This window comes from Ailuropoda melanoleuca, chromosome 7 (genome assembly GCF_002007445.2).
Source record: "Ailuropoda melanoleuca isolate Jingjing chromosome 7, ASM200744v2, whole genome shotgun sequence".
NCBI lineage: Eukaryota > Metazoa > Chordata > Mammalia > Carnivora > Ursidae > Ailuropoda > Ailuropoda melanoleuca.
This window is the reverse complement of record NC_048224.1, coordinates 88,214,053-88,230,989: the sequence shown is the minus strand read 5'-3', so window position 1 is coordinate 88,230,989 and position 16,937 is coordinate 88,214,053. Positions and strand designations below refer to the sequence as shown.

Sequence of the window (16,937 nt, the reverse complement as noted above, 5' to 3'; positions counted from 1 at the left end):
TCCTATTACATAGGAAATTATGAACATCTTCTCAGAATTTTGAAGAAGATTCACTGTTAAACAGTCATCTTAAAAAAATGTTTCATTTAAAATTAGTATCTTGAATACTTGTCTTTTTGTGATTCTTATGTAAGAAAGCAGGAAGGAGATACAATTTAAAGCTCTATCCTACTTGTAATTAAAAGAAATAGTTTTGAAAGCCTAAATTCTGACTAAATTCTTGGCTCAAGTGTGAATTCTTTAATTCTTTTTCTAACTTGTATGTTTTCCAGCAAACATATAAATAAGTCAATCCAGAAATTAATATTATAAACTAATTGGCTATTTTGTACTTGCCTATGCAGACAAAAAACAAAGGTAATATTTATGTTGATTGTATTTGGATCAAGGTGTTAGTATTTTAAAAATGATATATACCCTAACGCTGTATAATCCCCTTTTCTTGGTACATCCCACTTTAGTTTTTATAGATTTCTGTTTGAAGAGATGTTTTGTCTCAATGTCATTCATGTAGACAATCATTTAAAAATGGTGGGATATGAGATGGGACTGAATAATGTGAAAAATACTCCTTAAAGGTGAAGTAAGGAATTTGAAAGAATAATTTGCAAAACCTTTATGGCAGAAGTCATATTTATTGAAAAAAATTAATATCTTTGCTATAAAATTTGTAACAGGAATATTTACTGAATGTTTATTTTGATGCATAAACCTGAATATTACATACCAAGTACAAGACAGTAGCACTAGCTTTTCCTTTATTTACATTTTATGAAAATCGTTACGCAGTCCATGTTAAAAGAACTTATGATGGAGAATTGTTACATTAGAAAAATAATATTCTTGATAAAGCATTCTCAAGGAGTCCAAGGAGTCCAATCACATTTTCTGCCTCTTCAATAAGGCAAAAGTCCCTGGAATAGCATATAACTTAATTTACAAAATACAATAAATGTTCAGACACATATTCAAGTTTTCTTTTGGTATGATTTTTCCTCACTGTAAAATTGCTTTTTATTTTTATTTTTGTTTTTATTTTTTTTACTAAAACAGAAAGACTTCCAGGAAAATGTTGAATGATTTCAGCTATACGTTACCTATACAACTCTGTAGCCTAGCGACACCCATCGGTACCCCATCCTTCACTTTAAATATTTTGCTGGGTGAGCTATTCTCAAATGTAGCATATTTTAAGATTTTGCCATCATCATGACTGTGGAATCGTTGGTTTTCATAGGAAGCAGACCTGTCACAGTATGAAGCTCTGTTTTAGGGAACTGGCACACGATCACATTTCCACTCACAGGACGACGCCACAGATGTAACTGAAGTCAGGCCCCACGCCGGACCAGCCCCAGCCTCCCGTGCTCACACTGCACAGCCCTGGCCCCGTCAGGCGGTTTCGTTACCAGAGACTTGTTTGCTCGTCACAGTTAGGTCGTTTTAATTCCTTCAAAGGCACACAGCTTCCACCTTTTTTCCAGCGTCGCTCCCACGCCTGTGAATTCCTGTTTAAACATGCGCGGCAGCCGCATCAGAAGCATTTCGATTTCGTTTGCAGAAATCTGTTAGACAGGAAGAAAGGTCACTTTCGGAAACAAGACTCACCTGAAAGGAGGCAAGGGGTTGGTTTAGGATGCACTTTCCCAGGGAGATAAATGACATTACTTGGCTGTCAAGTAACGTGCTTAGGAGAGGAGTGCCGGTCAAGCACTCGATGGGGGTGTCCTGGTCTCATGCAGCTGGCGGGCGGGGGGCGGGAGACAGAGGGGGGTGAATTCCAGGCTCACCGTTCCTATGGATGCCTAGCTTACTGGATGGTGCTCTGCATGAAAAGCACTCCCCACCTTGATGTGAAAGGACATGAGAATGGGCTTTAAGAGGGCAGAGAGCAAGTTCCTCACCACTCCTGGTGCCCTCCTCCTCTTTGACAAAGGGCAGCACTTTTATCTAACTCAGTGAGGGTCACAGGGCATATGGGTAGATTTCTGGCCACCCTAGCTTCTCTTTCTTTAATTTTCACAGAGACCAGAAGACCATAAAGGTTTAGAAATAAAGGAAAACCCAGAACCTACAACCATGAAAGTCTCAACATCCATTCTTAAAATCCAGGTAGGTTTAAAAAAAATCTTTTTTAAGTTTATTTAAGTAATCCCTGTACCCCATATGGGGCTCGAAATCAGGACCCTGAGATCGAGTCGCATGGTGTTCCAACTGAGCCAGCCAGGTGCCCTTCCAAGTAGTTTTTTGTTTCTTTTTTTTAAATTAAAAAAATTTTTAAAAGATTTTATCTGCTTATTTGAGAGACAGAGAGAGAGAGAGATAGCAAGAGAGAGCACTGAGCAGGGAAGAGAGGGAGAAGCAGGCTCTCCGCTGAGCAGGGAGTCCGACATGGGACTTGATCCCAAGACCCTGGGATCATGACCCCAACTGATTGAGCTACCCAGGCACCCTCCACCCCCCGGTAGATTTTTAATGCACTTTTTTTCTTTTACCAATTTTTCTTTATTACATACATTTTTATACCAGTAATTCATTTTACCTTAAATAAAGGACAAATCAACCATAATCCTTCTGCTCTAACACAGCCATTGTTTTCGTTTTCATGTCTTTGTTTCCCAGCCCCATGTGCTTGCATGGGGATCTCATATAGCAAGGTGGCTAAGACCCTGGAACCAGGGGGTCTAACATTTTTGTTTGAATCCTGTATCTACTATTGTTATGAGCTAAATGACTCCAACCAAGATAATTCATCTCTCTAAACCTCAGCAAATGGGAATAACAACGTGTAATAAGGATGTATGAAGACTACTGGCTTAGCGTAGATTTGGTACATAGAAATGTTTAATGAATCAGACCTATTATTATTTTTCATGGTACAATCACTGGATAGATACCATTTTAGAGTCTACACTTTCCATTTAACGTTTAAATGTTAAATTAAACGTTTATTTTAAAGAAAGACCAAATAGACCAGGAAGTCAAATCAGCTGTTCATTTAACGTTCACATGGAAAAGATTTCACGTGATATATTCAGTATTCCTATTGATATTCCTATTTGCCTATGACAAAAAAAAAAAAAAACCACCTTTTGAGGCAGTCCTGAAAGTTGAGATAAATTGCATTCTAAAATTTTTGCGTGAATTATTTTGAAATCTGAATGCATTTTCCCACAAAGCCATGTTAAAGAGATTATTAGATTGCTAGGTCAGCCCACAAAAGCCTATTAAACAGATTATTAAAAGGTTCATGTGATTTTAAAACATTTCATTTCAATGAGCACTGTGCAGAATGCCTTCACCGGCATCCTCATTCCATTGTCACAGCACTCCTATGAGATACATAGGGCAAAAATGTTAGGATATATCTCCATTTTATAGTCAGGAAAACAGAGTGAATTACAGACGGTTAAGTGCTTTTGCAAAGACAGAACTGGGAAAGAACCCGCTGCTTGTGTCTGGGAACTCGGCATTGGTATGCTTTACGTGCACCGCATGATTTCAACAAGCCGTGGGTGAAGAACCGGGAGTGTAGTGCTTTCTTTAGAAATATCAATCACCTGGGGTTCCTGTTAAAAAAACTCAGATTCCTTAGCCTCTTCTGTGGAGACTGATTCAGCTGATCTGGGGTGTAGCTCATATACTCTACTTCTGATAATCACCCCAGGTAATTCTTCAGATCAGGCATATTTGGGTTAAGAATGGGATTTTAAATCAGACAGGCTTGGATTTTAATCCAGGTTAGGCCAACCTGTGTAACCATGGGCAGGTCATTTAATAGCTGTAATTCTCCATTTCTTCATGTGTATAATAGAAGTAATCTCTCCGCCTAATCGTGAGGATTATACATAAAATGTAACACGGTGCCTGGCACAAAATGCTTTCTCTCTGTATACATACTAGGCAATGCTGATAGCACAGGACACGCTGTTATCAAACTTTCTGTGATGGGTGGGCCAAGCTCTGTGCCCCTACACTAAAGCAAACAATACTGAGAAGTGTGTGGTCAAACCCAGTTTTCACTTGGTCCAGAGGCAGTTTTCTGAAGCCAAGTTATCCCCTTAACCTCCTTTCTTTCCTTCGTAGGAGGATGGCACAGGGCGTCTACGGTAGGCTCCGGTCTCCAGTCCATTTAGGTGATACCCCTGAGACGAGGCGTTTTTCCCAGATCAGACAGAGCCACGGAGAAGCAGACAGACCCCCAGGTTCACAGCCAGCCATCATGGGTTTGTTTTCAGGATAGCCCTCACCTCCCTTGAAAAAGTAAGGAAAGGAGCTTTGTGGTGTTCATTAGGAAGCAGAGAAAAAGCTAAATTCTTGAGAGTATAATAAAGGTCTGATATAAAGATAACACCTGTGTAGGAGGCCAGCTAGGGTCAGGGCAGGCAGTGCCGCCTGGCAGCCCTGTAGCTGATTAGAAGTCTGACAACTCATAATTCGTGAACACCTTGTCCTCGCCAGACTTTTGTAAACTACTTGTTAATTCTTGCTGTACTCTCATAAGACGGAGTAATTTACAACTGAAGCTGAGGTCCGGATAGATGAGGTACCGTCTGCAGGGTAACCCCGGCACTGAGTGTGGAGCTGGGCTGCAGATCCAGACTCCTTGGCCTTGTTCTCGAACACTGATGCCAACTGCCATAGGGGACGGGGGACTGTGGAGTGAGCACTGGAAACAGCCCTCTTGGTCACTGTCTCCCTGTTGGGGGAAGGGGTCTGTGTACTGGAGGGCAGGTCTGTGATGAATAAGACCTTAGAGTGATACCAGCATCAGTAACAAAAGGAGAATTCCCAGCTCATACACATTCCAGTGCTAATACTTGGGTGCCCCCACAGAAACCCTTCACCAAAACAGCAAGCAAATCGTGGGGAATCTTGTTTTCCTTGATGTCTTTTGACCTGAGGCTACACTTGAACCACAGAGGAAGCTGGGTAGCATGCTGGAGGAGAGAGGGAGCTACCCCTTCCTGAGCCCAGACTGTGGGCCAGGCACAGAGTATGCGCTTCCTGTGCATTATCTCATCAGAAAGCTCTTTAGGCCAGCAAACACACTCCTCACTTGCTGGAAGAAAGAAATGTTGAGGGAAAACATTTGGAATCCAGTTATGGAATGACCGTTAACCAGCTTCATCATCTTCTGTGAATCTCTTAATCTCTTTGGGTGTTCCCTCATTCATAAGACAAGGGTATGGGAAAGAGACTCACTGAACGTTCTAAGGGCTTGGATTTGAGCGCTGGCCCCGCCATCTGATAGCACTGGTCTTTGGGCAAGCTGTTGAAGATTCATCTGACCACTAGGTTGTGGGCAAAGATCTCAAGCTGAGAGAATGTGATCGATCTCCTGTGCACTTTAAAGCACAAAACAAATGGCGACCAATACTCAGTAGTGCTTGTTGTGTGCCGGATGCTGTCGTGAGGGCTTTTCATATAGTAAGTCATTTAATACATATGGTAACCCGTAAAAACCCATTTTACAGAGGGTAAAACTGAGCCACAAAGATGTTAAATAAGTCGCCCAAGGTCCCACAAATAAGAAGTAGTGAAACTGGGATTTGAAATTTTTATGATTACTTAGTTTGGATGACCAATTAGCCATTCCTTGGATTTCGACAGAGAAAGAAATTAGTACAATGGAAATGAGTGTCCTGAAAAGTAGTTAACGCTAAGTTGCCATTGGTAGTGCAAGGTAACCGCCTGAGTGTGGACAGGGATATGTCACGATTATAGAACAGACCACCTCAGATGAACTCCTATCTGAAATTTCCATTTAATAAGGCTCTAAGATGAATTCTAGAGCATTTCCTTAAAGATGTTTTGTATCTCATGCCAGAAGAAAGATCAAGGAGAAACTGCTTTCAAGTTAGTTTGATGGTTTTTAAAACTTTCTCTACCCTGACAAAATAACTTTGATGATATGTCACATTTTGGGATTTTCGAGACAAAGAGAGAATTTAATTTGTCTCTTTTTTTTTTTAACCCTATGGCCAAAGAATTTTTACTTTACAAATATTTTCATTTACTTTAATTCTGTTTTCTCCTCCTCCTAAATAATTTTTCAGCTCTATGTCATTTTGCCTTGGCAATATCCTTTATCTTCCTACTGATAATTTCTTGGTTTTGAGAACTGAAAGAGTCATGGAGTCACCACATAAAACAAAGCAGCTAGACCTCACTGGCCGAGCTCAGGGTGAAATGTACCCATTCTGTCATCAGCTGTGTGGGGTTCCCGTCTCCAAATCCATTCTGAGGTCAGGGCTTCTCTCTAAGCGCCTGTCTGTCCTAGATGGAAGCCACTGGGGGCCAGGGAAGGATGTGCTCGTGCAGCTGGTGAGTGAGGGGCTAGAACGTGGTGCAGGGCTTTCAACGCCAAATCCAGCCCTGCTTTCACAATACAGGGGTGCCGTGAGCAGAATCAAATACACGTGGTTAAGAGACTTCTGGTGGCACTGCCATCTAGGTTAGAGACATGTGCTGTGCTTGTAAAATCTCTTTCAGCCATACACCATGTATTTGGTGCTCTAGAAAGAAGGGAAGATCATCCTAGATGGGATGCTTTTATTACCCGCTTACTCAGCTAGCTTTTGTACCAGGAAATTGGTGGTCTGTATATTTTCAATCTTTGATGTTGTCAGTGGATCCCTTGCCACTTCTGTTTTGTTTAAAATTTTCTAAGTCTGACATCTGTTCTTTTAGAAAGGATTGATTTGTTCTAATTGAGGGGGAAAAAAAAAAGAGCCGAGAAGGAATAAAGGCTCCGTGTAAACAAGGGGCTTGTGTGGTGGTAACCCTGCAGAGGTAATTTGTAAGATCTGCTTGATTTATTTTCTGATTTGCTGACTCCAGCCCAAGCCCACTGCCTCCTTGCCAGGCCTCTAAGCATGTATATAAATTGACACAAGCAGATATAAATCAATTTTATTATGGGGATGGTTGGCTCCATGTCCCATATCAGTCAGGCAAGAGAAGCAGAGTGATGACGGGGTTCTTATTTGAGGCACTGAAAAGACCTGGCATAGGCTTTGTCAAGGCTGGAGAGTCAGAGAAGCCAATTGCAAAACCAGATTTCCTTCCATAGGATAAACTGACTGTTGGCTTTTAGTGCACACTGAAACCTTGTTCATTCTTCATATCCCTGCACAATGCATGACATCAGCACACAGACACCTTGCAGTAAACTTTTCCAGAGAGAAATGTGGAATACGGATGGAGAGGGAAGGGAAGGGAGGGAGGAATAAGGAAAGAAGCTAAATAAGTGAGGAATCAGGAAGACAGAGGTAAAGAACTAGAAAGAAGAGGAACAGGGAGGGAGGGAAGGAGGAAAAGAAGAAGATAAATAGAAGGAAAGAATTAGGATAAAAAGAAGGATCTGGATGGAAAATGAGAGGAGAGAAAGGAGGGGAGAAGGGGTAAGTGGGGTGGCGTTGGCGACAGTATCCCAGAGGGAGGTGTGAGAGTGAGCACATACTCAGGGATACCTCCTGGCAAACATGGCTCACACGGACTTTGCCCTTTCCCAGGGTCTGTCCCACTGAAGATCTGCCCACCCAGTAATAGCACTTCTTTAGTTCATGTCTGATTATCCAGTTATTTCATAAATATTCTAGCATTTCCTCAATTAGACTACAAACTTTCTGAGAGCAGTGTTCTTTCTTAGGTTTCTTTTGTGCTCCAGACATCCCCTGTTTTTTCCTGGTCCCTAGGACAGTGCTGGGTTCACGAAAAGCAGTGAATTATCCCAGCATTCACTGGGTGCCTGGTAACCATGTCAGTTTCTCTTGCTGTGCATGAGCAACTTCCTTTTTATTCTTTATGTAGCTAAATGGAACTACTGTTTACCTCCAATGCTTCATTTATCATGTGCTTTCCAGAGGTGTTGTCATATCTAAAAAACACATTCATTATAGCCTAAGCAACAGAAAACTCACTCACTCATTAACATACTATGACAGCTGGAGATTTAGGAGGACAGTGGAATATACATAATACCAAAGATTTTTCAGAGGTGTGGGGAGGGACCTTACAACCCCACTGAGAACATTTCATCTGCCCTTCCTGCCTAGCCAGAGTCTAGGAAAGCATGCTCTCCAGTTATGGCCAATTTGAATCTCCTTGGAACTGACCAGATATTTTAATTTTGTGTTTCCAGAGGTATGCTTTTAGTACAGACATGCAAATGGCTTGCCTCTCTGGTGGGAGATGAATGCGTGCCTATGAGCACCCAAGCCCGTCGTGAACAGTGGTATCATGTCAACATGGCAGGTCTTTGTAAATCCTCCAGTATCAGCGGCCATGTTATGTTGAGCCTGGTTTTCAGAATCAAATCTTCTACTTGGTGGGCCTTGGGAGGGCTATACATATGTAGAGGGGGCAGCCACACACACTTGGGAGAACTTACGTCCTGAAGAATACATAAACTGGGGAAAGAGCAGAAGAATCCCTCCTCTTGACTGTAAGACAGGAAATACTCATCTGCTAATGATCAAGTCAGTGGGACTTTCTTGCTGCTTAGGGTCCGCGAGTAGGCTTGAAGGGCTCTGGGCTGACCTGGGGGGAACCTCTCTGTATTGATCGGATAGTGCTGCCTGTTTTGAAGAGTTTACTGCCTGCACCCAGGGCACAGTTTTTGACTCGGCAAAGTTTTAGGAAGCCATCTTCCCCTACCACCCTTCCTCTGCCTTCCTCTGCGTGAGGCTTGGTGATGTGGTCATCCGATCACATTCTGCTATAAGAGGGCTCAGTGAATGAGACTGGGTGGTTTAGAAGAGGCTGAGAAGAGAAAAATATGCAAATATCATTATCAAGAGCTGGAATAACATTTAACTGGACAATGGCCTATTACTGGGCTACACAGTTTTAGGAGCCATGTGCAATTCACATGCCCAGCATAATTTAAATTAATTCCTGGCTCTCCTTCCATTTCTAATCATTCTTATACTCATGTGGCCTTTGGGGAAATCCTAATAAAATCAGCTCCATTACACGCTGGATTGATTGAGCCTGCTTTCCTTGCTCTCGTCAGCACTGGGACAGGCAGAATCTAAATGTTATTTTACAGTTGTCATAATGGTGATGTTGTCCGATGTCAAACTGTGCTGTTCTAACCGGAATTTCAAGAAAACCTACCCTACTAGAATCAGGAAGCCCTCCGTGTCCTGGAGGCTAGACTGAATCCATTGCCTTAGTGCAACATTAACTGAAACTTGGTGGAGGCCTGGCGACGCGCAAGTCCTTCTGATTAACGGGAGGCAGGCGCCTCAGGCTGCTGCACCAGAGCCTCAGCGTCAGCGGGCTGTGGTGGCTTCAGGGTGCTGAGCCTTCTGGCAGCTGATACAGGGACAAGGCCCTGGTGGGCACTTCAAGGGCAGACCTCTCATTATTTTGTTTTCTGCCTAAAGCCCTGAGGATATGGAATTCTAGTATAGAGCAATAACTTGGTCTCTGGATTAAAAAGTCTAAATATCCTTTCAGCGTCACTGGGATGGAAAGAATAGTTGGTCTAATTGCTGGCACGCAGGAGTTTTAGTCAGAGCACTTTTTCTATATACTTCTTACTTTAGGCATGAGGAAACAGTGTGACAGCTCTACTGAGCATTTCATTCAGGAGATGGAGGGCTGTCTGGGGAAGACCCTGTGTGTTTCCTCTGTGAAGGAAATACTTTCTTCATTATCTTCTAAAATAAAAGTACCAGTCTGAGATAAAATGGAATTCCTTTAACTGAATCCCTTCTGGAAAGGCCTATCATCTAATGGCCAGAGACCAGGTGTGAGAATTCTCTCCTCAGAGACTACTGAGGGACACCACACAAATTTTGCCTGAACAAATGGAGGATGGGACACTCTGTCCTGAGAGTAAGAATAGAACAAGATAATTCATAATTTATGACCCCCGCCAGATGATTTTACAACCCCCACCCCCCACACACAGACTCATGTATATACTAAAACAACTGCTTCCCAACAAAGGCTTCCCACTTGGGATTTCCAGGAGGGGAAGGAAACCAATGTCAACAATACAAGGGAAGGATAACAGCAACAACAGGAATAATTTCTTGAGGACTTACTCTATGCCAAGCCACACTAGTGAAAGCAGTATTTCATTTAATCTTTCAGGCAAAGGAAGGACTGATATTAAGAATGAAATTGGTGAGGGTAAAAAGCAAAGAAGCCCTTCAAGAAAGCTTAATTTCAACAAAGTAACATCATATAGCTCACCCTTCTCATTTTATCTGAGCATAGTCTATCCCTCCCTGTCAGTGACACAGGAAGCCACAAAGAAGGTAATAACATGAGTGTAAACTTTCAGAATCTTATAATCTCCTCATCCCCTTTCACTCTGTTTTAGTCTACCCGATTACCAGCTGTGAGAGAAGAAAAGGGCACAAAAATCTGTGACTGAAAAATACTTTTTGTTCCCAATGATTCTCTCAGAGGGGAAGTATAAGACCCATTAGAAAGGTTAAGCAGTTGTGGGATCATGAAATTGGTAAGATCATTTGACGCAAATTGAGAGCACAGTGTAGTCATTTAATTGATACCGACCATTGAAGATTTAGAATGGCTTGCATGTGTGTAGTCAGGGTCACAGAACTGTAGGCCGGGGGCCTGGTCCTATACATTCCATGCGCTTTGCTGCATTCTATACAAGAGCTTACTTCCATTTTCCCTCCCAGCAGGACCTTTAACAAGCTACTCAGTGGCGGGCTTCAATTCTCTGCTTCTGGCTCCATCCCCTTCCAAGGCTTCCCCCAGCAATACTGCTTAATGACATGGCTTTATTTCAACAGGGGCCCCCCTCATTGTTCACTGGAATTTGATACATAAATTGATACACACATTGAGCTCTTTTGTCCTTTCTCTTTTAGAACACAAATACTGCAATGGGTTAGGAGCATAGCCAATTTGCAGACAAGGCAAAATGAGCCTCAAGAGAAATGAAGAGTGATGTCCTGACTCTGGGTGTCACCCTTGGGGGGCACCACTGAGAATAACATTGCGGTCATTTTTTTCCATTTAGAGAATAATGCTGAAAAACAACCATTAATACCATTTTCTTGAGAGTCGTGTCAGATCTTTGTGTTATTTGAGGTGATTTTCCCTCTATCGTGTGGAGTCCTTACCACAGAATCCTGTGAGAATATGGTCTCAGGATAATGCCCCATTAGCCACCCTGACCCGATTTCTTCCTGTTTTGGGAACTTTCAGGCCAACCTGTAATTTTCAGTCCCTCATATGCTTTTCAGAGTAATTTGGCATCTGCTGAAAGTCATTGTCATTTTAGATAACTGCTCTTCTTTCTATAAAGACAAAAGCAAGTGAAAAGAAGACCGCTATCTGCCCAAAATGGAGGTCCTTGTGGAGAAGTACTGATAAATCTCCAAACGCTGTTACATCCCCGTGTGGCTCACGCAGGGTCCGCCTGCAGCCGGCGGTCAACATGCTAAATCTTGGCAATGCGAGTCCCCTGGAGAAAGAGAATTTACCTTGGAGTCCAGCTGCTGCATGTATGACCAAAGATACTCTATATTGGCTCCAAAAGGATGGACGTGAAGAAATGTGGATATGATGCCTGAAGTAAAGAGACAAACATTGGACATTACTGAAAGGCAAGTAAGAGTCTGAGTCAAATAATGTCACCTAGCGCCAGTAATGCTTCCATCAGCCTGCGTTATGGTCTCACCATTTTTAACAGTACTCAACAAGCACTCAGTAACAGTCCGTTCTGAAGACGGTCATAGTAACGTGGCAAACAGAACACTAGCTCCTGGAATGATAGCAGTTAGAAAAGCTAGACTCGGAGATAATATATAGATGAATAAAGGTATTTCTAAACAAAGACTCTTGGAAGCATTTCAACTACCAATTTTATGCTTGATTTATCAATATAAAATTATACTTATTGGGAGGATAAATTCTCTTTTCTTTCCCTCAGTGGACTTTGCAGTATGAAAATGGCTCATACAGCTGTGTCAGAGATCACACGGCCTCTGATTTCCCTGATAATTACAGCTGCTAGTTATGAAAAGTATTTAGTCCATATTTCCCCTAACTGCCACCGAAGGAAGCCCAGATCCTTTCTGAAACCTTTATTTCCCCCCGATTGTTGCTGCTGTTTAAACAGAGCCAGCTCACTCTCTCCTCGCTGCTGTAATTTACTAGATCGTTTTGAAAGGCCCACGAATGGATGGTTTGGCTGAAGTCTGATTATAAATCAGAAATCTTTTCCATTGTGAAAATCAATTGTCAACATTGTACTGACAAATGAAAAGCTGGGTGTTGGTGTCAGGGCTGAAGTAAAAGCATTTCCTTTCTATTCTCCCTGCTCCTATATCCAAAATCTAGACCCCATAGATTGTATGCTGCTGTTTGTTAGGAAACTGTGTTCAGACTGACATTTTTTAGTTCTCAGTAGGCTTCAAGATGAATTAAATCTGAGGATAAGCCCTCACATTGTTTATTGGGCAACTTTGATACTTGAGAGCCAAAGGTCAAAAGAAAGACACACACTTGTCCGACATGCAGGCGAGCCCTCAAGGGAGGTCGTCTTGGGAATTGCAGGGTGACCTTGGATTGACTGGGATAGGGTCTCGTGGCCTCCTGATCTCCTGTGTGATGCTTGGGACGCTCTAGGATGAGTGTCAGTGTTTCAAGGAAAGTTCCCAGCTGAGCCTTCATCTGAGGACGGAGAACCGAAGGGTCTAGCCCATGCTCTCAAAGACCTATCCTCAGAGCACTGCTTGCACGAGGTTTGTACTGGTTAACAGAGAAATGAGGAAGATGGAAATAATTATTTCTCCATGATGCTAAAACCTCAGTTTTCAGAGACTGACCCCATTTTTCTTGAGATACAAAGAACTACCATTTTATTCTGAAATTATGTTCTTCCTTTTTTGCTAAAATGCCCTTTGATGAAATAATGGCCATGGTAAAAGGTACTAATGGTAGTTTTAATATCTTTAACTGGTGAATAGCTATTTTAATATACTTAAGTAGAACTGTTGTGTCCCCCTCCTACCACTGTTAATTTATATTTTAATTTTACAGACCTGGCAACTACTTTCCTGTGTCTTTGAAATTCTCAAATGTGGTGAGGTGGCACTGTAAGTGGTTCTTGAGTTAAAACACAGAAGCTCATGAAGGACTTACTTAGAAAATAAGTTAGAAGTATTTAAACAATAACACTTACTTGCATTTAGTAAGTGGGAGAGAGGGGGGAGAATTCTTAAGGGGAAACTCCTGTTGCAGGATGGTGAACAGGGTTCTTCCTGCTGTCTCAGGCTGAGGACAAGTGGCGCTATGTCCTCTAGTTTCCATAGGGAGCCTCCAACAAATGGTAGGCAGACCCTTCCCCCCACCTCCATTAGAAGATGGGGGAAGAATGAGTAGTCATCTGTGGCTTTGTGAGAAGGCCAGGCTGTTCCTTTCTTTTTCTGGCATGCAGCTTCTCCCAGGCAGGGAGGGGGCCCTCCAAGAGAGTGGCTCCTAGAGCCGGGAGGGGTGCTGCAAGACAGGGGCAGTCGTCCCTTCCTTGGTTGGACATCTGCTTAGGCAGCGGACTGACATATCAGCCTTTGGGGTGATATTGGATGTGTGTGTTTCCCATAGGGTGAGGGGGCATCTTAGAAGGTAGACAGGTTTGAGCAGTTTTATGAGTAAACTACCCCAAGGGCACCAGCAAATAGAGAAAAACATTTTCATATTAAAATCTGTACTGAACAGAGACTCCTCACCATCTTCTAGATAACCCACCACCTTTCCTGTAAATATCCGTGGAAGTGTGATGTGAAGTTAAATGTCTTCAGTAGAATAAATAGAATGAGTCAGAAGAGGATTGGGGTGGGGGGGGGCTATGGGCCTAGGAGATGAAGTGCTGAAAGAGGAAGTTTAGGGATACCAGTCATGGGAGGACCTGGAGTGGCTGCTCTTGTTGCCTCTGTGATGTTGGCGTCCTTCTGTATGCAGGCTCCCTCACTGGTTACTCTCTGTCCCCCAGGCCCAGTGTTGGGTCTGTACCCCCGGGGAACTCTGCCCTTAGCCAGTCTGTGTGTGTTCTGGTTCAGTGTTGGGAATACAGTATATGTTTACAATAAATGTATATTGAATGAATTTATCCTCTAGAAATAAGACTAGCCAGTATACTTGTTTAAAAATTTCTACTGTTCTATTGATATATGGGGATAAATAAGAATCTTAAAAATTGCACAGTACTAACCCATGATGTAGTAGTCTTTCAAAAATCAGGTAACTGTGAGGCATTATTCACTGGTGACTCCTGCCCTTCACTCATCCACTTTATGGATTCAGGACAGAGCAACCTGAATGTTTTGGGCATGGAGACTTTTTATTGAAACTCTTTTGCTCATTAAAGTAAGAAGAAAATGCTAGTATGATTTCTATATATCTTTCTAAAATCAGATTAGAAATCCTGACCCAGACATGAATATCTTCCCTTAGGGGAGGGTATTCAAAACCATCACTGTGGTAGCTGGTTAATAAGCTGTTAGCTTTCCTTTGAAAAAAATTGAATTGCCACTAGATTCATTTGGGGCCAAATAGGTAGTTAAATAAAGGCTTCCAAAGCTTTTCCTATGGATGGCAACCAAGCTGTTCAGTATTGCTAGAGATACAGCAGAAATGGGAAACGTTAGTCATATCCTCCCAAGTACTGTGCCCCTCCTCTTCTCTACTCCCACCCTCCCGCTGCCCATCACAATGTCCTCACAGAAGCATTAGTCACGCCATCTGAGAAAATGTAGTTTCTAAGCCCTGGTTTTGGCCTGGATTCATGGGCAGGGTGAGGTGGGGCTTCCTGAATAATCAACCAAAGCCTCTTTGTAGCTCCTTTAAAAGAACCAGGATAGTTCCTGAGAATGGAAAAAAGGACAGATGTAACTCATAATCTAGTGAACAATGCTACAAACCCCGAAACTGGAGACTGTTTTATGGTCCTCTGGGAGGGACCTGAAAGCTTGGTTCAAAAACACACTAACAAACTGAGGGTGGAGAACTTAGCCATTACTGACCCGGTGGGTCTCCAAAGGGACAGACTCACTCATTGGTCTTGGCTGTGTCCATGGAGAAGCAGAAGTCTCCATATTTAAGGATGGGTTTCCCAACCAGGAAAATACAACTGTAAGTAGCTAATTTAAGAAAATAAAAAAGAAATAGAGGAGGCTGTCCGTACTCGAGCTTTCTGCATATTTCAGGGCCTCAACCACTGCTTTAGAAAGACATCTATGTATAGACAGAGCAGCTCTGTGGCAAACCCCTTACTAGGAAGGCCCATGTAAACAGGCACCTAAAAAAGCATTTTGAGTTCTCTCAAAAGCATTGAGTTTATTCTCATGTTTAGACTCACTAAGACCAAGGAAGCAGCAGCATTTAAATTAGCCAAATAGTGATAGATTTTTACTGCTTCATTCACTCTTCTTGAAGCATTTCCTTAGCAGCACTCAGGTGCCAGGGTGCGAGGGACACAGCGTAGCACAAGACAGACAAGGTTCCTGCTCTGGGGGAATTTATATTCTAGGTAAGTTACACAAGATAAACGCAAAGTTTAAAAATAAAGGAAATATTTTCAGATAGTGGTAAACATAGTGAAGAAAACTTAACAGGCTCAAGCTTGGTGGAGTGATGATAAATTTTCCTGTGTCAGATGGGAAGGAGCCAGCCACGGACAGCCTGGGGAAAGAGGATTCCAGGTACAGTCAACAGAATGTGCAAAAGACCTGAGGTGGAGATGATCTGGCAGGAACAAACTTGGCTGGAGAGCAGTATGGCATGCATTTGGAGGTAGGCAGGGAGCCAGATCACCTAGGGCTGTGTATGACAGAGTACGGGGTGTGTATTAAATTCTAAATATAGCAGGAAACCAACAGAATGGTTCTAAGTAGGGGCATGATATCTGGATAATGTTTAAAAAATTTCATTCAAGCTTCTGTTTGTTGAATAGATGAAAAGGAAACTGGGAGACCATTTAGAAGTGTCTGCTCAGGACCTGAAGTGGTAAGTAGTGATTTGGACCAAAGAGTAGTGGGCATTTACGGTAGAGCTGGTGGAGCGCATGTGAGTGGTAAAAGCTTGGGAGGAGGAGTTCTTGGTATTTGGCTTGAGCAGCTGGGTGGTACCATTTTCTCAGCTGGGAACACCAGGGGAGGAGCATATGAGGGCAGAGAAAAGGGGGAATCAAGAGTTCTGTTTTGGCCTTATTAAATTTGAGATGTCCATTAGCATCTAAATGGAGATACCAATGGCAGTTGGAGATGGTATAAATTTGGGAGTCAGTGGCCACATAAAGGGATTCGAAGCCAAAGTGCTCATTGAAATTACATAGGTAGAGAAGAGGCCTCAAGACTGAAGCCCAAAGAAGCCCAAAATTTAGAGGTTAAGCTGAGGAAAACTCGTCAAAGGAATCTGAACAGGAGTGATCAGTAAGAAAGAATGGTGGCCTGGTGGCTAAGAGAAGAAAGTATTTCTGCTCAGAAGATGTGAGGAGTCAACTGTATAAAGTGCAGATGACAAATGGAGTTGAGAAATTGGCAACATGAAGTCCTCTGGTCACGTTGACAGGACAGCTTCAGTGTGAGGGTGCGAGCCATCTTGGAGTGGCCAGAGAAGGAGGGGCGGAGGGGGAGTAGAGGCTGTGAGTGTGGACAGTGCTCTGGAGAATTATGCTTGGATGGGGAGCAGGGAAATGGGCTGTTGGAGTCAAGACAAGTTTTCCTTCTCTTTTGTTTTCAAGGTATGAGATAGTTTAGAGTTCGTGCTCATATGCTGAGGGTCTGAGCATCTGCTTACATGTAACATCACTGCCTGAGGGGCAGTGCGGCTTTCCTAACAGTCCTTATAGGTGACAGAGTAGTGAGCTGAAGAACACCCTCTAATCAGACCTCCTAACTTCATACAGTATGAGGAACTAGATCCACAGCGGGTGAGTGATT

At 42.7% G+C, this 16,937-nt stretch overlaps 1 protein-coding gene across 3 annotated transcripts in view; it reads right to left on the bottom strand.

The window, feature by feature from the left end:
• Window positions 1-615: 615 nt before the first annotated feature.
• The window catches only part of ENOX1 (ecto-NOX disulfide-thiol exchanger 1), a 560,973-nt gene continuing 544,651 nt past the window's right edge, over window positions 616-16,937 (bottom strand). For all 3 annotated transcript variants that reach the window (XM_034665221.1, XM_034665223.1, XM_034665222.1), the window contains 2 exons: window positions 11,481-11,566; window positions 616-1,565 (listed from right to left, as the gene is read on the bottom strand). In XM_034665221.1, coding sequence (XP_034521112.1) covers window positions 1,434-1,565; window positions 11,481-11,566 — 218 coding nt within the window. In that variant the 3' untranslated portion in view covers window positions 616-1,433. The remainder of the gene's footprint in view (window positions 1,566-11,480; window positions 11,567-16,937) is intronic.